The 27,717-nt window shown below is 45.7% G+C and overlaps 1 protein-coding gene across 4 annotated transcripts; it reads left to right on the plus strand.

Moving 5' to 3' along the window:
* LOC117796071 (calcineurin-binding protein cabin-1-like) lies at positions 1 to 27,497 on the plus strand. 4 transcript variants are annotated; one of them, XM_034642960.1, is made up of 7 exons: positions 1 to 112; positions 17,356 to 17,432; positions 17,981 to 18,073; positions 19,180 to 19,293; positions 22,190 to 22,324; positions 23,216 to 23,396; positions 26,861 to 27,494. In XM_034642960.1, the coding sequence occupies exons 2-7, from the start codon at positions 17,430 to 17,432 to the stop codon at positions 27,106 to 27,108; spliced, it is 774 nt and encodes a 257-aa protein (XP_034498851.1). In that variant the 5' UTR covers positions 1 to 112; positions 17,356 to 17,429; the 3' UTR covers positions 27,109 to 27,494. The 4 variants fall into 4 exon arrangements, with proteins under 4 accessions (XP_034498851.1, XP_034498853.1, XP_034498854.1 ...); XM_034642962.1 differs by having other exon boundaries at positions 46 to 112; positions 17,359 to 17,432; positions 26,861 to 27,496; XM_034642963.1 differs by lacking the exon at positions 1 to 112 and adding an exon at positions 242 to 524 and having other exon boundaries at positions 26,861 to 27,497.
* The last annotated feature ends 220 nt before the right edge of the window (positions 27,498 to 27,717 follow it).

Here is a 27,717-nt window from a genome sequence, read left to right on the forward strand (position 1 = left end):
GATTGGCTAGCGGAGCCGGTACCGAAACCAATGGGAGCGCGCCTTATTGTTAGGCGCGCAGCCGGCCGGCGCGGGGGTCGAGGCAGGCGGGTCGTTGCCGTGGAGACGCCTGGTGAGTACCGGGGTGGCGCTTTCGGGGCATCCCCCGGGTGGGGGCGCGGCTCTGCTGACCTGGGGAGAAAGAGCAGGGGCGCGGGCTTGAGGGGTGAAGGGCGCGGGGCCGAGGCCGGTGCGGACAGAGGGAAGGGGGGGGGCGCCCCCGGTAGCCTGAGTGCCGCATTCAGGGAAACCGAGGCTGGAGAGCCGGAGCGGCGGGGCCGGGGCTCTTGGCTTCCTCGCGGGCCTCTTCACGGCTCTTGCCGTCACCCTGGGGTCCCTAGGACGGGCTCGAGCCTCGGGAGTGGTTCTCGGTGACAGCAGCAGGAGCCACCATTGATTCTGTGTCTGTCGGGTGCTGAGCCCGGTGCTAACCCTTTACTTCACTTAACGTCCTTTCCACTTCACCTTCACAGCAGCCCTGCTAGGTGAGTGCTGTTATTAGCGCCATTTATACGGGTGGAAACTGAGGCCCAGACGAAGTGAAGGGTCTTGTCCAGAGTCAGCCAACTAGCTAATGAGTCTGCCCAACTCTAGACTGAAAAAAAAATATTTTTTAAAGATTTTTTTTTAGGTAATTTCTACACCCAGTGTGGGGCTTGAATTTATAACCTAGAGATGAAGAGTTGCATGCTGTACCGACTGAGGCAGCCAGGAGCTCCTAAACTGAAAATCTTGAGTGCACTGCCCCGAGGAAGGGGGGGGCGGAGGGGAGAGGGGAGGAGGACGAGGAGGACGATGACGACGACGACCCCGGGTAGACAGAGCCTACTGACACACTCAGGTGTCCGCACAAGTGATTTTGGAGCCCCTGAACGCTTTGGGGCCTGGGTTACTATGGGTTGGTCTGTGGGTCATAACTGTGGGACTTAGGGTTTCATGCAACTAAAGTTCCTTCTATGGGATCCATGACTGTGGTTAGAACTCAGATATCCTTTGAGTGGTCTCCTTTAGAAGTCGGCAAACTTATATTGTAAGTGTAATAATACTTATAATATTAATATGATTATAATATCATAGTATGTTGTGAATAGAATAAGCATGTTTATATTAGTATTTTAGGCTTAGGGGCCCTACTCTGTCTACTCAGTTCTGGCATTGTACAGTGGATACAGGCAGAGACAATAGGTAGGCGAGTGGCAGTGTTCCAATAAAATTTTATTTATGGACACTGAAATTTGAATCTTATGTAATTTTTATATAATTTCCATGTGTGACAATTTTTTTCATCCATTTAAAAATGTTAAAACCAGGGTGCCTGGGTGACTCAGTTGGTTAAGTGTCTGCCTTTGGCTCAGGTCATGATCCCAGGGTCCTGGGATTGAGCCCTGAGTCGGGCTCCCTGCTCAGCCTGCTTCTCCCTCTCCTCTTGGCTTGTGCTCTGTGTGTCTCTCTCTCTCAAATAAATAAACAAAATCTTAAAAAAAAAAAAATCAAAAGCATTCTTTGCTCCTACGCTGTGCAAAAACGGTAGGCTGGTAGCTTGCTGACCCCTAATCTAGCCCCAAACCTGATAGGATAGAGGAAACTGAGATTCAGAGAGGGGTCTCTCATGCCAGGGTAACCACACAGCCAGGAAGTACCACAGCTCTGCCTAAAATCTAAGCTTCCTGACTCAGAGATCAGAGCCTGTCAGGAAACACCACCGCTTGTATCACTGACTGGGTCAGGTGCTGAGGTGCTTCAAGTGTGCTGTTCTTTATCGTGTGTTCTTAAGGCCATGGAAACCATGGTCTAAAGGGTTTAGAAATTTGTGACATTAAACTCCTGAATGTGCTATTCTAGGATAATATGATTGCTGGGCTGGGAGTCTGAGAAATGAATATATATTTTTTTCTTTATTCAATAGCTGCTTTTTTTGGGGGGGGAGGCTCCTTTTAGTGGGTGTCTGGGGTTTATGGTGAATAATACAGACATGGTCCCCATCCTCACGTTACTTAGAGATGATGAATACATAATTTCAAGTGCTCAAGTGGCTATTTTTTTTTTTTTAAAGATTTTATTTATTTATTCGACAGAGATAGAGGCAGCCAGCGAGAGAGGGAACACAAGTAGGGGGAGTGGGAGAGGAAGAAGCAGGCTCATAGCGAAAGAGCCTGATGTGGGGCTCGATCCCACAACGCCGGGATCACGCCCTGAGCCGAAGGCAGACGCTTAACCGCTGTGCCACCCAGGCGCCCCGCAAGTGGCTATTTTTTTTAAACTGTTTATTTTAAACTAATTCTAGATTTAGAGAAAAGTTGCAACAATAAAACAGAGTTTCCTCATGTCCCTCACCCTGCTTCTCCTAATGTTTTTTTTTTTTTTTAAGATTTTTATTTATTTGAGAGAGAGAGAGAGAGAGAACATGAGAGGAGCGAGGGTCAGAGGGAGAAGCAAAGCAGACTCCCTGCCGAGCAGGAAGCCCGATGTGGGACTTGATCCTAGGACTCCAGGATCATGACCTGAGCTAAAGGCAGTCACTTAACCAACTGAGCCACCCAGGTGCCCCTTGCTTCTTCTAATGTTGACATCTTATAGAATCATAATGCAACTATCAAGAACAGGAAACTAATATTGATACAATATTATTAACTCAATTGTAAACCTAGTTTGAATTTGACCAGTTTCGCACAATGTTCTAGTATCCACTCTGATTCTAACTTACCATATTGCATTTAGTTATTGCTCCTTAGTCTTTTTAGTCTTTAATGATCACATAGTTTTTTCTTAGCCTTATATTTTTTCAAGAGTACTGATCAGTTATTTTGTCTAATATCCCTCAACTTGGATTTGTCTAATGTTTTCTCATAATTCATGTGAGGTTATGCATTTTTGGCCAGAATAACACAAACATTGTGTTGTCCTCAGTGTATCATATCAAAGAGTTCAAGATGCTGATATGTCTTGTTACTGGTGATGTTTATCTTCATTGCTTGGTTTAGTTGGTGTCTGCGAGGTTTCTATACTATAAAGTTACTATCTTTCTCTTTAGTAAGCATCTTGGGGGAAATACTTTGGAAGGATGGGAATTCTGGTTCTCACAAATTTATGCCCACTGACTTAGTTAGCATCCATCCGTGGGTCTCTGTGGTGTTTGCCTCAAGGTAATTACCTATTTCTCTCTCTCCTTCTACATTTATTAATTCAAATTCAATTAAAGGAAGAGCTATCCCTTCTCTCATTTATTTATATTAGTATGGGCCCCATAGATACTCATTTTATTCAATGGGTTAAAATCTAATGTTGCCATTATTTTGTTGTTCACTGTTCTGGCTTTCTTTGTTCCGGATCTCCTTCAGGTTAGCTGCTGTGTCCTCTTGACAAATCCTTATCATTTTTTTGGAGCATTAACTTATTTTCTGGCACCATAAGATGCTCCAAACTCATCTTGTGTTCTCTCTGCCCCAAACCTGGAATTCCAGTTCGTGTTGTCTTTAGCCTTACGGTATACAATCAAGATACAATTCTCCACAGTTACTTAGGTCAGTTCCTTTCTCCCTCGTACCCTACAGTGTGCTTATGTAATTGTAGTACAGTAGGTTCACTGTTAACATTTATATTCCATTTTGGGCTCCCCCTAGATCTCAGTTGGTTTTAATTATTTTTTGACTGGTAAACATGACTGTGGTTTTAAGAGTAAGAACTGTAACAAAGGTATACTCAGGGAAGTGTCACTCCCTCCCCCACCCCTGCCACCTTGTTCCTGTTCTCCCTTACCTTTCACCCCTTTCCCACTCATCCCCGGCACCTAACTGATCTCTTTGGTGTCTGGATTATCCTTTCTTTTGCACAAATGAATAAGTGGTTGTATATTTTCTTATATCCTCTTCTTTTGTATATGAAAAATGGCGTGCTATAGATAATTGTGTTTGTTTTTTTTTCTTTTTTTTTTTAATAATTAGACTTTAATACTCCACTTTTTTAAAAAAAGATTTTATTTATTTATTCGACAGATACAGAGACAGCCAGCGAGAGAGGGAACACAATCAGGGGGAGTGGGAGAGGAAGAAGCAGGCTCATAGCGGAGGAGCCCGATGTGGGGCTCGATCCCATAACGCCGGGATCACGCCCTGAGCCAAAGCCAGACGCTTAACTACTGTGCCACCCACGCGCCCCTACTTTTTTTTTTTTTTAAGATTTTATTTATTTATTGGACAGAGAGAGACACAGTGAGAGAGGGAACACCCGCAGGGGGAGAGGGAGAAGCAGGCTTCCCGCTGACCAGGGAGCCTGATGCCAGGCTGGATCCCAGGACCCTGGGATCATGACCTGAGCCGAAGGCAGAGGCTTAACGGCTGAGCCACCCAGGCGCCCGTTTTTTCCACTTAAAAATATGTCTTGAAGTTCACCTCATAGAGATCTTTTTCATGTTTTTTTTTAAAGATTTTATTTATTTGGGGCGCCTGGGCGGTGCAGTTGTTAAGCGTCTGCCTTTGGCTCAGGGCGTGATCCCGGGGTCCTGGGATCGAGCCCCACATCAGGCTCCTCTGCTAGGAGCCTGCCTCTTCCTCTCCCACTCCCCCTGCTTGTGTTCCCTCTCTCGCTGTCTCTCTCTCTCTGTCAAATAAATAAATATATATTTTTTAAAGATTTTATTTATTTATTTGACAGAGAGAGACAGCCAGCGAGAGAGGGAACACAAGCAGGGGGAATGGAAGAGGGAGAAGCAGGCTTCCTGCCAAGCAGGAAGCCCAATGTGGAGCTCTATCCCAGGACCCCAGGATCATGACCTGAGCTGAAGGCAGACGCTAATGACTGAGCCACCCAGGCGCCCCAGATCTTTTTCATTTTTTAAAAGTTTTATTGAGATAAAAATTTATACAGAATTTGCCTATTCATTGAGATAAAATTTACATACAATTCAGTGGTTTTTAATATTCACAGAGGTTTGTGCCGTCACCACAATCAATTTTAGAACATTTTTATCACGCCAGAAAGAAACCCTGTACCCGTTAGCCATCACTTCTCATTGCCTCTTCCCCTAGCCCTAGGCAGTTACTAATACTTTCTGTCTGTATAGATTTGCCTGTTCTGGACATTTCACGTGAATGGGATCATGCAGTATATGGCCTGTGACTGGCTGCTTTAAGTTAGCATGATGTTTTCATGGTTCATCCTGTTGTCAGTAGTCTATTACTTTTTATGGCTGAATGATATTCTCTTGTATGGATATACCACATTTTATTTATCCAGTTATCAGTCGATGGACATTTGGATTGTTTCTACTTTTTGGTTACTGTGAATAGTGCTGCTATAAACATTTCCTCATCAATTTTTCAGCTGCATATTACTTCACTGTGTGGATGTACCATAGTTTATTCATCAGCTATGCTTTTGATAGCCATTTAAGTTGTTTCCAGTCTCTTGGAATTGCAAACAATGCTGGAATGATAACCCTGTGCATATGTATTTCATATTGTTGGAGGTACCTCTTTAGGATTGATTCCTAGAAGTAGAATTGCTGGGATGAAACGTAAGAGCATTTGTAATTTTGTTAGCTGTTGTCAAGTTCCCCTCCAGATTGGTTGTGCTAGTTTGCATTCCCATCAACAATGTATGAAAATAGTGCCTGTTTCTTGACAACCTCCAACAGAGTGTGCTGTTAATTTTTGTGAATTTTAATTTTTGCAAGTGTGATAATGATAGTGCAATAGAACTAGTGTCTCAGTGCTATTTTAATTTGCATTTCTCTAATTGAGTGAGTATGAACATTTTTTCATATGCTTGAGAGCCAGTTGTATGTCTGTTTTTGTGAATTGTCTATTCAAATAGTTTTCCCATTTTTCTATCAAGTTTTTTTTCTTTGCTTGTGGTATAATACACGTAATGTGAAATGTAATTTTTAGGTACATCCACACTGTTGTGCAGCCATCACTACCATACATCTTCCAGAACTTTTATTTCCATCTTCCCAAACTAAAACTCTGTACTTTTTAAACACTCCCCATTCTTCCCTTCCCCCGGCCCTTGGCAACCACCATTTTACTTTCTGTCTCTGTGAATTTGACTGCTTAGATACCTTGTATAAGTGGAATCATACACTGTCATTCTGTGCTGGCTTTTTTCACTTAGCATGTCTTCAAGGTTCATACATGTTGTAGCATGTGTCAGAATGTCTTTCCTTTTTAAGGCTGAATAATATTCCATTGTGTGTATAGACCACATTTTTTTAAAAGTAGGCTCCACGCCCAGTGTGGAGCCCAACGTGGGGCTTGATCTCATGACCCCAAGATCAAGACCTGAGGTGAGATTAAGTCGGATGCTTAGCTGACTGAGACATCCAGAAGGCCCCTTGTTTATCCATTCATCTGTGAGTGGACACTTATTTGGGTTGCTTCTACCTTTGGGCTATTGTGAATAATGTTGTCTCCCTCAGTTTTTAAGAGCTCTTTATCTGTTTGTTTACAGTATATGTTGCAAATATTTTCTCCCAATTTATCAGTTGACTTTTGACTTTTTTTCTAATTAAAAAGTTTTTTTCTGGGGCGCCTGGGTGGCACAGCGGTTAAGCGTCTGCCTTCGGCTCAGGGCGTGATCCCGGCGTTATGGGATCGAGCCCCACATCGGGCTCCTCTGCTGTGAGCCTGCTTCTTCCTCTCCCACTCCCCCTGCTTGTGTTCCCTCTCTCGCTGGCTGTCTCTATCTCTGTCAAATAAATAAATAAAATCTTAAAAAAAAAAAAGTTTTTTTCTAATTAAAAATTTTTTCAATTTTATTGAGGTGTAATTGACGTACAGCACTATACAAGTTTAAGGTATATAACATAATGACTCGACTTACATGTGTTGTAAAATAATTATCACGATTAGTTTTGCTAACATCTGTCATTTCATGTAGATACAAAAAAAAAAGAAAAATGTTTTTCCCTTGTGATAAGAACTCTTACGATTTACTCTGTTAACTTTCAAATATATCATATAGCAGTGTTAACTGTAATTATCATGTACATTATATTCCTAATACTTACTTATAACTGGAAGTTTGTACCTTTTGGCCACAATCATCCAATTCTCTCCCCCACCCCTTCCCCACCTCCTGCCTCTGCTAACCACAAATCTGATATCTTCTCCTATGAATTTGGGTTGTTTTGTTTTTATTTGTTTGTTTGGACGCTTACATTGTTTCCATGTCTTGGCTATTGTAAACAGTGCTGCTAAGAACATGGGTATGCAGATATCTCTCAGACATAGTCTTTCCATTTCCTTCAGATGCATTCCTAGAAGTGGAATTGCTGGATCATATAGTAATTCTATTTTTATTTTTTGAGGAACCTCCATTATTTTCCATAGGAGCTGTACGAATTTACAATCCCACCAACAATACACATGGGTCCCTTTTCTCCACATTCTCACTGGCATTTGTTATCTCTTGTCTTTTTGGTGATAGCCTTTTCTTTTCTTTTCTTTTCTTTCTTTCTTTCTTTCTTTCTTTCTTTCTTTCTTTCTTTCTTTCTTTCTTTTTTCTTTATTTTAAAGATTTTATTTATTTATTTGACAGAGAGAGACAGTGAGAGAGGGAACACAAGCAAGGGGAGTGTGACAGGGAGAAGCAGGCTTCCTGCTGAGCAGGGAGCAGAGAGCCCAATGCTGGGCTCAATCCCAGGACCCTGGGATCATGACCTGAGCCGAAGGCAGACGCTTAATGACTGAGCCACCCAGGCGTCCCTGGTGATAGCCTTTCTAACAGGTTCATGAGATGATAACTCATTGTGGTTTTGATTTGCATTTCTCTTATAATTAGTGGTGCGCGCCTCTTCATGGACCTGTTGGCCATTATTTTATTTTCTTTGGAAAAATGTATAATCAGGTGCTTTGCCCATTTTTAAATTGGATTATTTGGGTTGTGTTTTTTTTTTCGCTATTGAATTGTATGAGTTCTTTATATATTTTGGATGTAAACCCTGATCAGATATATGGTTTGCAAATATTTTTCCTATTCTGCAAGTTGTCTTTTCATTTTGTTGATTGTTTCTTTTCCTGTGCGGAAGCTTTTTAGTTTATTGTAGTCCCACTTGCTTATTTTTGCTTTTGTTCCTTGTGCTGATGTTTTTGTCATGCAAAATTCAAAACATTTTTATGAAGTTAAATTTATAATCTTTTTTTTTCCTGCCTCTGGATTTTAGGTCATGAGAAAGTCTTTCCATATACAGAGTTTAAGAGGAATTCATCCATGTTTTTTTCTAGTATTTGTCTGGTTCCTTTTGTTTTCATTTAGATGCCTAATCCATTTGGAGTTTATTTATGTATGTGGTGTGAGTTAAGGATCTAATTTTATCTTTTTCCAAATGGCTACCAATTTTTCCCGGCAACTCTTGTTACAATGTTCATTTTGGCTCCAGTGATTTGAGATGCCACCCTTTGTCATATTTTACATTTTCATATGTACTCGAGTCTAATTCTGGACATGGTCTCTCTATCTATGCGTGTGCTAGTACCACAGTTTTAAGTACTTAGCTTTATATAGTATGCTTCAATGTGTGGTGGGGCTCATCCCCTCTTGTAGCTTTTCTTCTTCACTGTTTTCCTAGAGATTTTTGCATTTTGTTTTTCCATATGAACTTTAGTATCAACTTGTCTAGTATCTTGTTGGTATTTTTATTTGCATTGCATTCATTTTATAAATTAACTTAGGGAGAACTGACATCTTTATAATGTTGAATCCTCTCCAGGAACAGAGGATGTCTTTCCATTTGTTCAACTTTACTTTTGTATCTTTTGGTAATATTTTAAAATTTTCCTTGCGTAGGTTGCACATTTCTTGTTAACTTTATTTCTAAATATTTAATCATCTTTGTTGCTGTTTCTAACAGGACTTTTCTCTATCATAATTTTTTGTTTATTTTTTGTTTATGTGAACGCTGTTGACTTGCGTATTGTTAATTTTGTATCATGCTACTTCATTGAGTTCTTTTAAGTTTTATCATTGATTTTGGGGTTTTTCAGGTATTCTGTTATATTGTATGAAATTAATGATTTTTTACTTCTTCTTTACTCATTCTTATACCTCTAATTGGTTTCCCTTTTCTAATGGCATTGCCAATACACTAAGTATAGTGATGGATAGTAGCAGACACAAGGGCATCCTTGCTTTGTTCCTGATATTAGTGGAAATGCTTCTAATGTTTCTCTATTAAATAAGATTTTAGCTTTAGGACTAAGGTATATAAGAAAGTATTACTTAATTCCTATTTTTTTGAGTGCTTTTTATCATGATGGGGTGTTGAATTTCGTCAAAGGCTTTCTTTTCTGTGGGGATAATCATACAATTTCCCCCCCGTTAGATGATTTTGTTGAATTTTCACAGGTATGAGTATTTGTGTTTTCATTGTTAGTATTTCTTTTTTTTTACATTTTTAATTATGTTATGTTAGTCACCAAACAGTACATCCCTAGTTTTTGATGTAATGTTCCATGCTTGTTTGCGTATAACACCCAGTGCTCCATGCAATACGTGCCCTCCTTAATACCCATCACTGGCCTATCCCAATCCCCCACCCCCTCCTCATGGTTAGTATTTCTTTACATTTCTCCAATTTTAGCTGCATTTCCTGAAGTTGTTAGTAGGAGGTACTTAAATTTTTAAATAGAAGCACCTGTCTTCTGGTGGTGGTGGTGGTGGTGATGGCAGTGGTAGTGTTAGTAAATTCTAGTTTTAATGTATTGTGATCAGAGATTTTAAAAAATATTTTTATAGAAGATGTTTTCTTTGTGACTTAATGTATGCTTGATTGTTTTGTGAATATGGTGTAAGCTCCGGAGAATGTGTAGTCTCTATTAGCAGAGTATAGAGTGGTATGCATCTGTAAGTTTTCCTGTAATCATTTTGTTGTTTAGATCTTCTGTCTCCTTATTTTTTTCTCCATTTGACCTGTCTTATACTGACAGTGGTGAGTGAAAGTCTCTTGTTATTGGTGTGTTTTTATTTATGTGTTATTATTTATGTGTCCTTGCATCTCCTTTGCTTGCTATATTATTTGGTGTATATTCTTTTTTTTTTTTTTTAAGATTTTATTTGTTTATTTTAGAGAGTGAGCATGAGAGTGTGGGTGGGGGGAGGAGTGGAGGGAGAAGGAGAGACTCTCAGGCAGACTCAGTGCTGAGTGTAGAGTCCGACAAGGGGCTTTGATCTCAAGACCCTGAGATCATGACCTGAGCTGAAATCAAGAGTTGGGACTCTCAACTGACTGAGCCACCCGGGTGTCAACTTGTCTATAACTACAGAAAACTCTGCTGTGATTTTGGTTGGAATTGGATTAAATCTATATATCCCTTTGGGAAGAATTGACGTCTTTACTAGGTTGAGTCTTTCAGTCGAAGAATATGATATGTCTTTCCATTTATTTAGGTCTTCTTTGAATTTTTTTTTTTAAAGATTTTATTTATTTATTTGACACAGAGAGAGAGCCAGAGAGAGAGGGAACACAAGCAGGGGGAGTGGGAGAGGAAGAAGCAGGCTCATAGCGGAGGAGCCTGATGTGGGGCTCGATCCCATAACGCCGGGATCACGCCCTGAGCCGAAGGCAGACGCTTAACCACTGTGCCACCCAGGCGCCCCTGAATTTTTTCATCATTGTTTTCCAAGTTTCAGAATATAGACTCTGTATGTATTTTTTTGGATTTATGCCTAAGTAGTTAATTTTTTTGGAACTATTATAAATGACATATTTTTTTTTCAATTTTGAACTCCAGTTGTTGCTAGTATATAGAAATACAGTCACTTTTTTGGGTGTTGACCTTTACCCTGTGGCTTTGCAATACTCATCTAGGGCTTTATTTTGTAGGTTCTTTGGGATTGTCTATGTAGGCAATTATGTCATTTGTGAATATGAGCAGTTTCATTTCTTCTTTTCTAATCTCTTTGTTTTTATTTCTTTTTCTTCCTTTATTTTAGTGGCTAGGACTTCGAGTACACTGTTGAATAGGAGTGATGAGAGTGGACAGCCTTGCCTTGTTCCTTATCTAGGGGGGAAAGCCTTCAGTCTTTTACGGTTAATTATGATGTTAGCTGTAGGGGGGCCTGGGTGGCTCAAGTTGGTTAAGCATCCGATTTTTGATTTCGAGTTGGGTCATGATCTCAAGGTTGTGAGATTGAGCCCTGCATCAGGCTCCGCACTCAGCATGGAGTCTGCTTGAGATTCTCTCCCTCTCCTTCTGCCCCTCCACTTGCTCTCTCTCACTCTCTCTCCCTCTCTCTGTCTGTCTGTCTGCCTGTCTCTCTCGATAAATAAATAAATAAATAAATAAATAAATAAATAAATAAAATCTTAAAAAAATTATGATGTTGGCTGTAGCTTTTTTTGGTAAATGCCTTTTATCAGATTGAGGAAATTTCCTTTTATTACTGGTTTTCTTTTTTCTTTTTTTTTAGATTTATTTATTTATTTTAGAGAAAGAGTGTGTGCACAAGTGGGAGGTGCAGAGAGAGAGGGAGAGATATTCTCAAGCAGACTTTGTGCTGAGCGTGGATCCCGATGCCAGGCTCGATTGATCTCACGACCCTGAGATCATGACCTGAGCTGAAACCAAGAGTCAGACGCTTAACCGACTGCATCACCCAGGTGCCCCTATTCCTGTTTGTTTCCTTCCTTCCTTCCTTCCTTCCTTCCTTCCTTCCTTCCTTCCTTTCTCTCTCTCTTTCTTTTTTTTTTTTTTTTAAATTTTATTTATTTATTTGACAGAGATAGAGACAGCCAGCGAGAGAGGGAACACAAGCAGGGGGAGTGAGAGAGGAAGAAGCAGGCTCATAGAGGAGGAGCCTGATGTGGGGCTCGATCCCATAAGGCTGGGATCACGCCCTGAGCCGAAGGCAGACGCTTAACCGCTGTGCCACCCAGGCGCCCCTCTTTCTTTCTTTCAAGATTTTATTTATTTATTTGACAGAGAGAGACAGCAAGAGAGGGAACACAAGCAGGGGGCGTGCGAGAGGGAGAAGCAGGCTTCCCGCTGAGCAGGGAGCCCGATGTGGGGGTTGATCCCAGGACCCTAGGATGATGACCTGAGCTGAAGGCAGATGCTTAGTGGCTCAGCCACCGAGGCGCCCCTCCATTCCTGTTTTCTAAAAGTCTTCATGTTTCTATTATTAATGGAGAACGTGGTGTGTGACGGTCATGTACAGTGGGGCCACAGCAGAGGGGCCGGGGTCGGGGAAGCTCCTTGATGAAGTCCCATTTGAGTTGAGATGGGAGTGTGTCTCTTCACTTGGGAATGTCATAGTTCACAGTGTCACCAAAGCCATCAGCGAGCTGTTCCTCTGCATGGCTTCTGCAACTTGGCTTGTCATACAAGGGGTATCCTGTGAATGACAGATGCGGTCTTAGAGAAAGATTTGACTGAGAAATTAAATATGTATCCCACTAAAATAGACAAGCTGCCTCGATACCACTCATCTGCTTGTTTATCCCTTCCTTCCTGGATCACCTGTTTTGAGCCAGACATGGAGGTGCAAAGATGAGTAAGACAGGACTATTTAGGAGCTTACAGGCTGGTGGGTGGGAGAGACCCAGGGTAATTCCAGGGCAGGGGTGAGAGTATGTAGAGGAAATTTAGAAAGAACCTGTTCTTGCTGTATTTTTTTTTAAATTTTTAAAAGATTTTATTTATTTATTCGACAGAGATAGAGACAGCCAGTGAGAGAGAGACCACAAGCAGGGGGAGTGGGAGAGGAAGAAGCAGGCTCATAGCAGAGGAGCCTGATGTGGGGCTCGATCCCACAACACCGGGATCACGCCCTGAGCCGAAGGCAGACGCTTAACCACTGTGCCACCCAGGCGCCCCTGTTCTTGCTGTATTAAGTGAGTGCAAGATTTTCAGATTTGAAAAGCTGTTTTATTTCTATGTCTTAGGTAAAAATTCTTAAATGTATTGATATTTAAAAATCCAGGGTCAGTTTTAAGATAGTTATTGCTATGTACTATTTTGGCAAAAGTAAAGGGGATAATACAGTCCATGTTAGTCCCTATAGTCCTCTCAGTGTGTATTAGAGTACAGTATTCTGGCTCATTCTTTATTTTGCTGCTGGGAATTGAGGGAGCTGAGGAAGAGTGGTAATGATAGGATAGAATTGAGGGCCTGTGGCAGAGGGGGTCCTGGTCTCATGGGACTAAGGTACATGATGAGTCGTTGGGGGGATCATTTTTTAGGTTCCTCTTCAAATGTTGTGTGGACACTTACAAGTACGCCTCAGTTCTAGTATGTATCTGTGTCCAGCCCTCCCGACTGCCAGCCTTATGAGATAAGCATTATCATACCCATTTTGCAGATTAGGCTGTGGCTTAAGGGGCCTGGCTGACCTGCCCAAAGTCGCAATGCTAAAGAGGGACAAAAATATGACTCTAAGCCCAGTACTCTTTCCAGAGGCTGTTTTAAGTTTAAGTGAGATAACACAAATGTGCCTTGTAAGTGTCTGGGGTGGACTATGGTGGGAGAGGAGTGGAAGGTACTATATTTTTATATTACATTAAAGCTAGCACAGGAGCCCTTTTCAGTGGGGACAATTAGCTTGAGTTAACATGGAACAGTTTCTAAAGAATTAGGAAGCCTGGAAGTTCTATTTTCTCTTCAGCACCGTGGGCTCTGTGAGTGTCTTCTGGCCCTGATCATAGTGCCCAGGGAGGTTTTGTTTCAAGGAATCTAGGGGCTTTCTTTATGGGGGCAGGTGAAGCAGAGGGGTAGACAGGGACTTGGGCAGCAAGTGGGCCAGAAACCTCTCTCTTGACTTGGAGCTCACTGTTTTTTCCCTCCGACTTAGCTGTTCATCTTTCATTCAGTCTGTCCTGAGGAGGTATTTCCTGTCAACTCTGAAACGGGACCTGTGCCCATTCTGCTCCTGGGTGACACAGAAGCCCCAGGGGAAGGCACTGGCCCATCTAGCACAATCCCAGTGGTTGTTGGGTGCCTTCCTGCAAGGTGCTGCTGAGGCAGGAACAGGTAAGCTCTCCTTCAGGAGTAGGTCGCCCGGGCATGATGGCTGTATGGGTGTTCTCCCACCTATCGATGTGTGTCCTGCTGCTGCCACACAGAGACCTGATCTCTCAGTCATCCCTGGGTCCTCCTCTTATTTTTCTCTCCGTGAGGATTCGGGTGGCATCTGGGAAGACTTGCTGTGACCTGGGGCTAGCACCTGCCCTGTGGAGAGCCGGTTGGGAGGCCCATGCTTAGGTATCAGTGCCACCCTACGATTTCTCTCCTGCACTCTTTACCCCTATGTATAATTGTGTGCCCCTGCTTTCAGTTCTTTTGGGTATATGCCCAGAAGTGGAAATGCTGGGTTATAAGGTAACCTGATGTTGAAAGTTTTTGAGGAACCACGATACTGTTTTCCACAGCAGTGCATGAGGGTTCCAGTTTCTCTACATCCTTGCCAGTGCTTGTTATTGTCTCTGTGTGTATGTTCTTTTTTCTTTTTCTAAAGATATATTTATTTATCTGAGAGAAAGTGGGGGGGAGGGCAGAGGGAGAGAGAAACTCAAGCAGACTCTGTGCTGAGTGAGGAGCCTGACGCAGGGCTCGAGCTCACGACCCTGAGATCAGACCTGAGCTGAAACGAAGAGTTGGATGTTTAACTGACTATGCCACCCAGGCGTCTCCTATGTATATCTGTTTTGTTTTTTCTTTTTTTGCAGACAAAGCTTTTAAAAATTTTTAAAAATTTAAATGCAATTAATTTTTTAAAAAGATTTTTTTATTTATTTTTTAATTTAAGAGAGAGAGTGAGCACGAGTGGTGGGGAGGGGCAGAAGGACAAGCAGACTCCCTACTGAGCAGGGAGCCCGATGCGGGGTTTGATCCCAGGACCCTGAGATCATGACCTGAGCTGAAGGTAGCTGCTTAACTGACTGAGGCACCCAGGCATCCCATAAATTCAGTTAATTAACATATTGTGTATTATTTGTTTCAGAGATACAGTTCAGTGATTCATCAGTCTTATATAACACCCAGTGCTCATTACAGCACGTGCCCTCCTTAATGTCCATCATCCAGTTACCCCATCCCCCAACCCCCTCCCCTCCAGCAACCCTCAGTTTGTTTCCTATGATTAAGACAGTCTTATGGTTTGTCTCCCTCTCTGATTTCGTCGTTTTATTTTTCCCTCCTTTCCCCTATGATCCTCTGTTTTGTTTCCTATATTCCACATATGAGTGAGATCATATGATAATTGTCTTTCTCTGATTGACTTATTTCGCTTAGTATTATACCCTCTAGTTCCATCCACGTCATTGTAAATGGCAAGATTTCAGTTTTTTGATGGCTGAGTAATATTCCAGTGTGTGTGTGTGTATCACATCTTCTTTATTCGTTCATCTATCAATGTGTATTTTTTAAATGATAGTCTAGATCCAGAGTTTTAATGATATAGTTTCTACTTTTCCCTCTCTTTCCTTTTTTCTTATTGTATGGTGGTCACAGTGTCCATCATGGTATAGCTTATGGTGAAGCAGAAGTTTCCAGACTGGGCAGCAACATTCTTTTTTCTTAGATGTAGAACCCAGGAGATAAAATAGCTATTAGCCTAGGGGAGGTTTGAGTCTTCCTTGTCTGTGAAAAGACTGTACTTCCTTTCTTCTAAGAATCCTTGGAGAACTCAGAGCCCATGGTGGAAGCCTTGCTAGAAATCATTGCTGCAGTGATGTTGGCAACAGTAGCAGTCAATTCATGTTATCTGGGTGGAGCATGCATTCAGTCTGTATGCCAAGGCTTACTCCCACTGCCTGCTGGGCCCTTCCAGAGCCTTCTGTCAGCCTCTCAGATGGGACTTTTTCTGACTCCTCTTCCTGCGATATCTGGCTTGTTTGGGGGGTGCCACCTCCCTGTCCCGACCCCTCAGGCCAGAATCTTTGATGTTATCCAGAACGCCTCTGCTCCCTCCAGCCTACCAGGTCCCGAGTCCTATGAGTCTGCCCCCTGGAGTGTGTCCCTTCTGTCTACCCCCCTATCCAGGGTCCTGGCATCTCTTTGTTTAATAACAGCATGTAATTCACATACCATATAGTTCACTTATGTGGGGTGTGTAAGTCAGTGGTTTTCAGTGTATTCACAGAGTTGTGGAAATATCACCACAACCAATTTTAGAACATTTTCATCACCCTAGAAACCTACCTATTAGTAGTACCTGTTAGTTGTCACTCCCCAGTTGTCCCTCTCCCACAGCCCACTATCTACTTTCTATAGATTTGCCTATTCTGTACATTGCATATAAATGGAATCAGACAATACGTGGCCTTTTGTGACTGGCTTCTTTCATTTAGCATCAAGGTTCATCCATGTTGTAGCATGTGTCCATACTTTAGTCTGTTTTATGACTGAAGAATAATCCATTGTATCAACATACCACATTTTATTTATCCATTCGTTAGTTGACAGACTTTTCGCTGTTTCCACCTTGAAGCTGTTATGAATAATGCTGCTATGAACATTCTTGAACCAGGTTTGGTGTGGACATATGTTTTCATTTCTCTTGAGTAGATACCTAGGAGTGGAATTTCTGGGTCACACGGTAACTCCGTGTTTAACATTTCGAGCAGCTACCAGACCGGTTTCCACAGCAGCTGCACACTTTGCCTTCGTGTCAGTAACATATGAAGTTCTAATTTCTCCATATCCTCACCAATCCCGTCTTTCTTTGCAGACTTCATACTGGTCTGCCTACCTCTAATATTTTTTCCCTTATATTTCTAAAATTTTGTTTTCCCGAACACTTCCGATGGCTCCCCTGTTGCCTGCAGGATGACATTCCCAGTTCCCTGGCCTGGCACCCTTCCATCCCCCATTCCTGTCTCTGCTCTAAGGCCTGGCCACGGGCTGTGTTGGCACCTGTGTGTATCCACATTTCCCCATCACACCACACACCCCCTTCCTCTTTGTTTCACCATTCCCTACTGGAGCGCTGTCTATTTCCCAGGGCTTACCATGAGGGCTGCCTCCCTCACTGTCCTGGATCCCTTCAAGTGAATTGTTTTCCACTCATAGATGTTGCCTTGTTTCTCTTCATTTCATTCAGTTATTGAAAAAAATAACTTTATAGGTCTCTTTCCTCTGCTGAGCAGTAAGCCCTGGGGGCAGGAGTTGGTCTGACTCTTCAGTGCCTGGTGTCTTGCCTGGCTGGGGCAGAAGCTCTGGCCACGGGACCTGGGTGACAGATCACACATCCGTCCTGAGGCAGTTGCTCACTGGTCTACGTGCTTAGAGCTGGGTAGGCCCCTGGATTTGTGGTGGGCCCCTGGAACTGTGACATTCTGGCTTTTCCTGGGCCCTCTCTCAGTCTCTCCTGTTTCCTGTCTAGGAGATTGTGGCCCAGCACAGCCCCTGCCAGTGATGGGAAGCGGTGCTCAGTGGCAGCGCTGAAGCTCTCTGACTATGGTAAGGACTGGTGCTTGCCTATTTGCTGGTCAGTGTTCTTTTGTTGCTTCACTCCTGGGGGGAGGGGCCTTTTCCTGGGTGACACTGAGTATGGGGCAGCCTTCTTCCTGGGAGAGCTGTTGGTGCAGTTGAGGGTAAGGATGTTTGGCCTTCTGTTGGAGTGGCTGGCCGGGCCTCTGCACAGTTGCGAGAAAGGTACAAAGTTAACATGTTTTGTTATTCTGAATATATTCTGAATAACATGTCTGTTATTCTGATGTCTAGGTCTTCTGTTGTGTCTGGCATTGCTGGGGTGTGGGTGTTCCTTTTGCAGTGGATAGTACCTAGGACACGCTCCCCGAGTAGCTTGTTATGGTCCCTCTGGACATGTTCTGGTTTTTGTTTTTGTCCTCAATGATCCTTTTTTGTTCATTACATTCTGAGGAGGCCATAGCTGTTCGAGTTACAAGATTAGGTGCTGGAGCAGAGTTGTATTCGTTGTGGGTTGTTAAAGAGACAAGTGACGTCTCAAAAGCAACTTTTTTCTTCCCTCATATCCCTGTTTTTAGATTCGAATTGCAGCCTTAAATGCCAGCTCTACGATTGAGGATGATCACGAAGGAAGCTTTAAAAGTCACAAAACGCAGACCAAGGAGGCCCAGGTATGTAATCCGTGGTCTTCCTCTGCGGGTAGACCCTGCTTTTCATTTCTGTAGATGGTACCTCATTTTAAATGCATTCATAGGACTTAATGGGATTTTAGCTCTCCATCTCATGTCACACCTGCTTCGCTTGGGCGTGGTCACACTGAAGAGAAATTCTGTATTCTGTGACCAGTGTTTGGGCCGGTTCACCGCTGGGCCCACTTGTCCAGTGGGGACTAACTTTCTCTGCAGCCCATTCTTTGTGCACACTTCAGGAGTTGGCACAGCCAGGGGATGGCAGCATGTTAAAGATAGGTGGTGCTTTGAGATTTCCTGGTGCATTGCCCTCACGTGCCAGTGTGAGGAGGCCCTTGAGGGGAGCTGTCTTGAGGGAGTCTCACTGAAGGTCGGTGAGGGGCCAGGTTCAACTTGAGCTCTCTAGATTCTTGGTCTTTCCTCTCTTCCATGAGGCCTCACATCACTTCTACTTCAGCCTGGCTCATTCCTTCCCTCCATCCATCTCTGCACTTGAGTCCTGTCATAGTATAGCAGTGGTTTGCTTCTTGTTCCCATCTTTGTTTTCCCTGGAATAAACATGTGTCTCCCCTTTCACAGGAGAAATGCAGGCAGTCTGGAGCCCTCTCAAAAGTCTACTAGTCAGCTGTCCCTGGTCCTCAAGGGATGTCATTGGGGCTCAGCCTGCCAGTGCCCCCTCCATCCTAGAGGAGGTTGTCACCCTCCCTGGGCAATGATCAGGCTAGGGCAGAGTGGCAGGTAGAAAGCAATAGAAACCATCCATATTCTCTAGGAATCTCTGGATTATTCTGGCTGGTATGGCTACTCACCCAGCTTTACCCAGAGAAGGCCAGCTGAGTTCATAAGCTTGCCATTGCTCTGATCCTGTGTTTTTTGCTGTTGCTTAGACTCACTTGAGCCTATGTTGCTCATGTCTCCTCGGGGACTCTTGAGGGGTTCTTCTCCCGGTGATGAGCTCCTGGGAGATTGGAGTGTTAGGACTATTTCCAGTACAGCTGTCGGTTATCATGGCCTTGACTATAGGCCCCCTTCATACACTTTTGGGTTAAAAAAGACAAACCTTTGTAATCTCTTGTCTTGGTTCACAGGAAGCAGAGGCTTTTGCCTTGTATCACAAGGCCCTGGATCTCCAGAAACATGACCGGTTTGAGGAGTCAGCCAAGGCCTACCATGAGCTCCTGGAGGCGCGCCTGCTGCGAGAGGTGAGGCACCACAGGCCAGGCAGTGGGCTTGCCCTCTGCCCTCCCCTTCTTAGCTGGGCGACCTTGGACATGTTACTTCCTCTCTGCCCCTCAGCTTTCCCACCTGCAGAGTGTCAGCCTTGTTGGATTGCCGTGAGGGTTGAGGGAATCTAGTGAAGCATGTAGAGTGGTTCTTTGTGCATAATAGAGCTCTGTGTCAGCTATTTTGTTACATTCTCTTTACAACTACTCTGCCGAGAATGTGGGGACCACTGTCCCCATTTACAGTTGTGGAAATGGAGGCTTAGTGAGGTGTTGATAGCTTAGAGCCACCCAAATAGTGAAGCATTAGAACCAGGATTGGAACCCATGGTTTTCTGATCCTTAGCGATCCTGTTGGCAACGCATTTTGGCAAATGCCATTTAGGTGATAGCTCATGAGCTCAGGAAGCCTTGTAGGTGCTCCATGGGCTTTTGAAAAACATAGTCAGAGAAAAGGGCTGGGAGAGCAACACAGAGCCACGTTGAGGGCATAGGGTATGGCAGAGAGGGGCAGGCAGTACAGGACCTGGTGATCCAGCATGGGGGCCATGCTGGTGGCAAGTGAGTTAAACCTGAGTTGGGTGGGTCATGGAGATGTTGCCTAGAGTTTGAGAATGAGTCTTAACTTGAAATTGATTTAGGAAGAATTATGTTTCATTAGAGGAAAGGCTTTTGTTGTCAAGTACCCAAACACCAAACACAGAGACATGCAATAAGGAAGCAGACAGACTCCATGCAGTCCTTCAGTTGAGCTGTCTCCTGCACCTCGAAGAAGGCAGACACTTATATCTGAAGTCCCCACCCCTGGATGGTTTTTACCACAGATGAGACAGTACGCTGAGTTCTCAGTGTTGGTTACAGGAGTCCATCCCCTCCCTCACTCGTGGATGTCAGGATTCTCCGGTGCTGGTTATAGTGTCTTGGAATTAGGGTTCTGGGAATTGTGACGCACCCCTTCCGCATTAGTAGGAAGTGAGTGAGGGCCCAGAGACGAGAAAGAGCTCACTTTACTGAGCTCCAGCCACCCAGGGGCTGGGTGTGTTTCAGGAGGGGGTCTTCCCTCAGACCGTTGTGGAGCGGGCCTCAGAGGTGTGAGCGGGTGAGCAGAGCAAAGTCGGACGGGTGCTGGTTGGCCTTGTAGTCATAGGCGTGTCCACCTCTCCATCACTTTCAGCCTTGAAAGACTGCGGTAGCACTCTCCCCCTTGGCTTATAAAAGTAAAACATGTCATCGTAAACAGGTGAAAAGTACAGAAAATGTATAGAAAAGTTTCTTTTCACATTCATCTGCATTGGTATACTTAATATTAAACTACATTATGTAGTTATAGTCTCACAAACACTTGGCATTAACAGGTCCTGGAACGCAGCTGACTCCTAGGAAGTGGATAGCTTCCCTGGGGAGGCTTGTTGGGGTGAGCACTCTGTCTCCCAGGGGTGTCAGCACGTCTGTCATGGAAGGTGGAGAACGGCACTGAATCCAGCTGTTTAGGTGCAGGTTAGCTATGAGAGCTTCTGCTTTTGTGTGTGGAGGCACACTGACTAGTCTCCCAGGTAGACTCACACAGCCTCTGTTGAGGGGTTTACACCGGATTTTGGTTTTTTTTTTTTTTTAAAGATTTTATTTATTTGACAGAGAGAGAGACAGCCAGCGAGAGAGGGAACACAAGGAGGGGGAGGGGGAGAGGAAGAAGCAGGCTCATAGCGGAGGAGCCTGACGTGGGGCTCGATCCCATAACACCGGGATCACGCCCTGAGCCAAAGGCAGACGCTTAACCGCTGTGCCACCCAGGCGCCCCTACACCGGATTTTGAACAGTTCTGTACCTGGGGCGGCGAAGGTACCTGGTGTCCAGCTGTGGTCAGCCTGTTGTTGGGGATCTTTCTGCAGGATAAGCCAGACGGCAGGAGAAGATGATGAATGAGGTTTGATTTGAGCTTTTTAGGCTTGTTGGGATTCCTTAGGAGTGCTAGGTAGATTTCCTGGATTAGTCAAGGGGTGCTTCCTGAAGGTTGCATGTCCTCAGGTCTTACTTGTTCTGACCATGAAGAAGAATGTCATGTGAGTGTGACCTGTCCCAGGCCAAGGCTGAGATAAGGAGCCGCACCTGGAAAGAATTTCTTTGTGCCACCGGGTTTTTCTGTTAGAAAATGTTTTACTTTGTCCCGTGGTTAGAGCAGTAGTTTTCCTCATCAGTGGTGTCTTAGAAGTTGTAGGGTTTTCTGAGAGTTTTCATAAAAGCTGTAGTGAAATAGCTTTTTGTATAAAACATGTTTATAATCTATGCTCTTTTGGCTTGCACTTTTGATATTTAGGGTAGGATTTCCTGCCCTTGTAATAAAGAGGTCCTCAGGGCACTAACTTTTTAGTTAAAGTGACTTGTCCGCAGTTACGTGATGAGTTACAGAGTTGGGAGCGCAGCCTCCTGATTCCTAATCCGGTGCTCATCTCGCTGCGGGATGTGTAGGGATGTGTAAGTTGGCTGCCTGGCCACCTCCAGACCCCACCACTGCCCCCAGGTGGCCTCCTCCTGCCCTGTCCTCCCCCTTCAGGCCTGCTGTAGGGCAGCTGCAGGCTCCAGGCTTGACCTCTCAGGCATGGCCGTAGCGATGGGGAGGGTTCCCTCTGTCTCTTTTGGTGCCGAGACTCTCTGCAAACTGCCTTGTGGTGATCTAGCTTTCCTTCTCTGTCTGCTCAGAGCTGGAGGGGTCCTCCAAGAACATCTAGTGTAGGGCTTTCATTTTCCGATGGAGGGTAGTACCAGACTGGGCCAAGGGCCTGTAGCAGAGGCCAGCTGGGAAGCCAGGTGTCCTGCTGACTGCCTGCTGAGGCTTCAGGGCATAGGTGTCACTCTTGACCTTTGTTTTTGTTCACAGGCAGTTCCGTCTGGTGATGAGAAAGAAGGGTTGAAGCACCCTGGGCTGATGCTGAAATATTCCACATATAAAAACTTGGCCCAGCTGGCAGCCCAGCGAGAGGACCTGGAGACCGCTATGGAATTCTACTTGGAGGTGCGGTTTTGGTAATGCTTATTAGCCCCTTGGGGTTTTTGAAAGCTCTTGGTGGAGAGGGTGAGGTTGTGGTCTTGTTGGCTAAAAAGAAGAATTTGTAGTGGTGCATCACCACGCTGTGGTCCCTGAGACCCGCATCAGTGGATAGCAGTGCGTTCAGAGAGAGCAGGGGCCTGCATGTGTGTTGGTCCTCTGCCACTCAGGGCACGTGTGGCCGCGGCGAGTTGCTTACTGTCTCCGGGCCTCCAGGTCTACAGCAGTATAGTGAGCATGGTAAGAAAGAGGGCGGTTGTGGAAATGGAATGAATTGATACAGAGAACCCAGCCTGACCCCTGGCACCCTGTACCTGCTCATAACAGTATTGCCGTGATCTCTGTGTTAGCGTCACTGTCTCTGTGGGCGCCTCTGAGGTGCCAGACACCGTGCAAACTCCTTTCCACACATGCGCTAACCGTACGTCATCTTGCAGGAAAGGTGTCTTTATCTTCATTTTAGTGATGAGGGGACTGAGGCTCGGGATCATGCTGCCAGTTAGTACAGGAGCAGGGGTGTGAACTGAGGTCTGTCTCTAGAGCCCATAATCTTTCTAGAATCCCACAATTTAAAATTAAATAAAAATTTTCAAGTCCCACAAAAATACCCCACAAATCCCGTTTTCTTTTAATGGTACTTTCACTTCCTTTATCTGTCAGATAGGTAAGGAGTACAGATGTTCAGAGTGACTATGTCACGAAGATGTTCTGAATTTGATAAATTGGTTCATGTAACGTGTTTGCCATTTTTCTGGGCGGCTTGGGTGGCTGGGTTGGTGCTCTGCCTCTCCTGTCACCATGGGCGCCCGCTCAGTGAGAGAGCCGACTGAGCGTATGCACCCTCTGTGCTGCTTCCAGGCAGTCATGCTGGACTCCACGGATGTCAACCTCTGGTATAAAATCGGACATGTGGCCTTGAGGCTCATCCGGGTCCCCCTGGCTCGCCATGCTTTTGAGGAAGGGCTGCGGTGCAATCCTGACCACTGGCCCTGCTTGGACAACCTCATCACTGTCCTGTACACCCTCAGCGATTACACAAGTGAGTCGAGCTTTGATGACTTTCTCCCTTGCGCTCATGTTTTGCGGACAGAGGAGGGAGGGCAGCTTGGGTAAGTTGGAGGCCAGGTTAACACTGAAGGGCTTTCTGCCTGACTGTCAGGAAGGGAGATGGCTTTGCATTCCTCCTTGAGTGAGTCTTTCTCACTCAATTGAGAATTCTCGAGTGCATTGTAGTGATAGGTAGCATGCTCTCTGAGTGGTTTTCCCTTTGCTTATCTCATTTCATCCCTGCATTGACCCATCCTGCGCCAGAGCCTGTTTCTATAACTCACTGACAGATGGCCTAGCAGTTGCAGCTTGACTCCTTCTGGTGCTGGAGACCTCACTACCTCATGAGGGGGTCCATTCCTTTGTAGAGCAGCAGGGCTACTGCAAGGGTCTCTGCCTGATGGAGCCCGAGTCTGCCCTGCAGTTGCTTAAGCTCCTTGGCTCTAGCCTCGCTGTCTGCTCTGTAGAGAACACCTCTGTCCCTCGTGTGGGCTGGTCTTGAGGCAGGCACACTGATTAGGTGTTCCAGGAGCCAGCCTCCTCTGGGTGTCCTCCGAGGCCAGAGAGGAAGGAGGCTCTCCAGGAGTGCTCGGAGCAGGTCTGAGCTCATTGGGAGCCCAGGGCTCTGTCCGTTGACTATGTATGCTGCAGGCTGGTCCAGTGTGTGAAGGTGCTCTGTACCTGGCTGGGCCCAGTTACTCTTTTTAGGACAGACATGCCAACGAGCACTTGCTATCACTTTCAAGGTTCAGGCCTGGAAGACTGACTGGTTTTCCTTCCCTTTTTTAAAGACAGATAGTGTGGAGTGTTTAGAGAGGCACTAGGCCCTGCTCACCCTTCCCCACATCTGGTTCTCCACAACTACTTTTTAACTGAAAGCGCGTGAGCGTGCACACGCACGCACACACACGCACACGCACACACACGGAGTAAAGTGCGCAGCATGTATATGTGAAACATGTCAAGACGCAGAACATTTTCAGAGCCCCAGAAGGCACGCTGCTTTGGCTTCCATTCCAGTCGTTACCATCCTGGAGGCGATCTTGATTTCTTCCTTTTGTCGCCAGAGAGGAGCTCTGCTTGTTGTCGAGGCTTCTCTAGGTGGCATCAGGTGGCGGTGTGTAATCCTCTCGGCCTGGCTCCCTGGGCTGTGGTCTTCTGTCTGTGAGTGTACCCAGGCCATCACTTGGGCCACTTTACTGCTGTGTTGTCTGTTACCAGCGTCTACACAATTGACCGTTCTGTGCTTGCGGGTCGTTTACAGAGTTGAGTTCGTGCCTACCACTGCTGTGAATGTCCTTGTGTGCGTCTTCTGCCGGACACGGCTCTTGTTCTCTTGTTTGCCCCAATTTTCACGCCAACCAGCAGAATGAAATAGTGCTGGTGAGGTACCCTTTGGACTCTCACGGCTCCTTCTTCGAGAGGTGTTTAGACTTCTCTTGGAAGGTTTTCTGGCAGCTGGGGTGCTACCTGAGGTGGACAGTCTTGTGTTCTGCCTTTCTTTCCCCAGCCACGGGGTTTATTTCTTTGTACCCCTCTCTCATGGTAGGAGAAGTTGTACCTGGTAAACTTTAGTCCTCGGGGGAAAACAGGCCTGGGGGGCTGAATGGCTACTCTGTCTGGGAGAGCCCTGCCCTGATAGGCCTGACACGCATTTATTGATTCCTGTACATGTGTGTGTGTTTAACTATAGACTCCATGCCCAGTGTGGAGCCCAACGCGAGGCTTGAACTCACGACACAGATCAAGACTTGAGCCGAAACCAAGAGTCAGATGCTTCTAGGCGCCCCAGACCTGACACTCATTTAACCCCAAAGTAGAAGCAGCACGTTAATTCCCAGCATGTTAAATCGACCCCCAGTGGCATTTATCCACTTGCGATGAGTAGGCAGGGGTGCTTGGGGTTGGTGCCTGCTGACCACCTCTTGTTCCCTTGGCACTTCCCAGGGCTTCCCTCCGTGGGAGCGCGGTGTAGTACAGCTAGTGTGGTGAGCTCTACTCTAGCCAAGGCACCTGCTGAGAGCCAGCATCACCAAATGCTCAGGGCCTCCCTGGTTTTCTCTCTGGGCGTCTCTGATGGCTGCTCTCGTGTCCCGCTGTGGTCCCAGAGAAACTGTGTTCTTGTTTGTGTGGGGCAGGAACCTCAGGGCCATCTATGCAGCCATTCAGTCAGCAGCTTGCTAGGCTGTGCTGGGACCACCCAGGCGCTCCCTGTTCATAGGTTGCACAGCCTTCGTGTGCCTTGCGGGAGGCAGTGTGGTACCTGTGGAGCTTTGTGACCGGGCTCTGCTCTCTCCTTCCATGACACTCTAGGAGGACACCACTTCCTTCCATCTCTCAGAGCTCCCGTGCCCACATCTCTACTTCTGCTCTACCTTTCCTTCCACCTCACCCCTGGCTCCTTCTTTGTCTGGTTATTCTTGACGGCAGTGCTTGCAGTCCATCTACACTCAGACTCTGAACTGAGCAGGGCACGGCAGTGCTCCCAGTGCCCAGTTGGAGCAGAGCTGACACTTACCTGCATTGTCCTGTTTCCCTGTGTATTCGCAGATGAGGCCTGGTGGCACCGGGCCTGCCGGGGACTGATTTATGGCAGTCGCATCTGTCAGGGGCTAGTCCCACTTACAAATATCAAAGACTTTCCTAGTTCACATCGCAGCTTTGCTTCAGGACTCCTCGCCATCCCGTTTTTTCTCTTGTGTTGCTTTGCCTGTTACCGTCTCCACTCCTGGAGGAGCTGGAGAAGGATAGGCTTTCCAGATCGTTGATTTGAGAAGGCTCATTGACATGAATGATGTACGTGCCTTTAATTGCAGGCAATAACTTTTTTTGGTAAGAACAGTTTAAAAAAAAGAAAAAGAGAAGGAGGAAAATTGGAAAATGCAGATAAGCAAAAGGAGCAGAAACCGGTTTTATGTGTACAAATGGAGTCACACTGTGTGGTCCATTTGGTTTCCTGCCTGTTCCCCATGCCGTCTTGTGGCCTTTCTCTGGCCAGTGAGCACACCCCTCAACCATCTGTATAGCTGCTGCTCAGCAACCCAGTGTGTGGACTGGGGAAGCTTTCCTTAACCAGGCTCCCCTGGTGGTACTGAGCGCTTTCCTGATTTTTTGAAGGCTCTTTTCCACTTAGCCAATAGCTAATCACTGTGGGCTTGTAGGTTTTTGCACCAATTCTCAGAAGTGGATCGTTGGGCTGAGGGTCTGTGTGTAACACCCACGGCTCTCTGGAAAGGTCGTCCTGCAGTTTGTCCTTGCCCATCAGCATTTGGCTTTGCCTCATCTGCTGTGGGTACTAGTATTTTCAGTATCTTTCCTGATTGAATCAGGTAAAGTGGTATCTCGTTATTGTTTGCCAACATTTCTTTGATTCCAGAGTAGGGATGTTTTCTTGGTGTTAACTGGCCAGAGGTTGGGGTGCACACTCAGAAATCATATTGTTTCTTTCCTTACTAGCATGTCTGTACTTCATCTGCAAAGCTTTGGAGAAGGACTGCCGGTACAGCAAAGGACTGGTTCTCAAGGAAAAGATCTTTGAAGAACAGCCTTGTCTCCGGAACGACTCCCTCCGAATGTTCCTTAAATGGTGGGTCTTGCCTCTTCCTGTGCTGGTTCTGCACTCCCCCCTCCCCCAACAGTGTGTGGCTGCTGGAGGGCAGGAGGCGTGTATACCTCCTTTCAGGTCCTCACTTCCTGGCAGTTGAGCCCCTTCATCCCCCACTGCACCCCCTCACCTGGCTTTGATCTTGCTTTGCCTATTACTCGCCTGTGTGCCTAATCATGGCGGTGCCTCCTTGGCTATCTGCTGCCTGCCTTTCCCACTGCCCTGCCGGCTCTTGGCATTCACCAGCTCTCCTCTGGATTCTTGTGGTAGCCTGCTGTTCACCTCGTCTGCCCTCCACCTGCTTTTTCTGTTTCCAGGGCTTTGCTCCCAAGTGCTTCCCAAGTTCAGTCTCCCAGATATGACCTCGATACCCCTGCCTTGCCTCCAGGACAAAGCTCATGCTCAGAGCATCACCCAGGAAGTCCTTTACAGTCTGACCCCCTTAGTTCTCCTTGCCTCCTATTTCTCCCTGCCCTAGGTCCCTGACAGATTCCAGGCCTGGCCCCTGTGCCCCTGCTTCCTCATGCCCTCACCTGCAAGGCCAACTTCCCACCTCTCCACCTGTCGTGCCGTTGCTCCTTCTTCTGTTCCAGCTCCCAGGTGGCCTCTGGGCAGCTTTCCAAACTCTGGCTGCCTCCCTCCCTCAACCCTCCAAATGAACGAGTCCTCCATCCTCTGGTCCTTGGCCCCTGCAGATCAGCTGGTGCGG

This window comes from Ailuropoda melanoleuca, chromosome 14 (assembly GCF_002007445.2).
Source record: "Ailuropoda melanoleuca isolate Jingjing chromosome 14, ASM200744v2, whole genome shotgun sequence".
Classification (NCBI taxonomy): Eukaryota; Metazoa; Chordata; class Mammalia; order Carnivora; family Ursidae; genus Ailuropoda; species Ailuropoda melanoleuca.

What these genes read in the sequence shown, in the direction of transcription:
- LOC117796071 (XM_034642960.1), top strand. An exon ending in AGGCGCGCCTGCTGCGAGAG is followed by an intron (nt 19,294 to 22,189) that starts GTGAGGCACCAC and finishes TTTTGTTCACAG; the next exon opens with GCAGTTCCGTCTGGTGATGA. An exon ending in CACCCTCAGCGATTACACAA is followed by an intron (nt 23,397 to 26,860) that starts GTGAGTCGAGCT and finishes TTTCCTTACTAG; the next exon opens with CATGTCTGTACTTCATCTGC.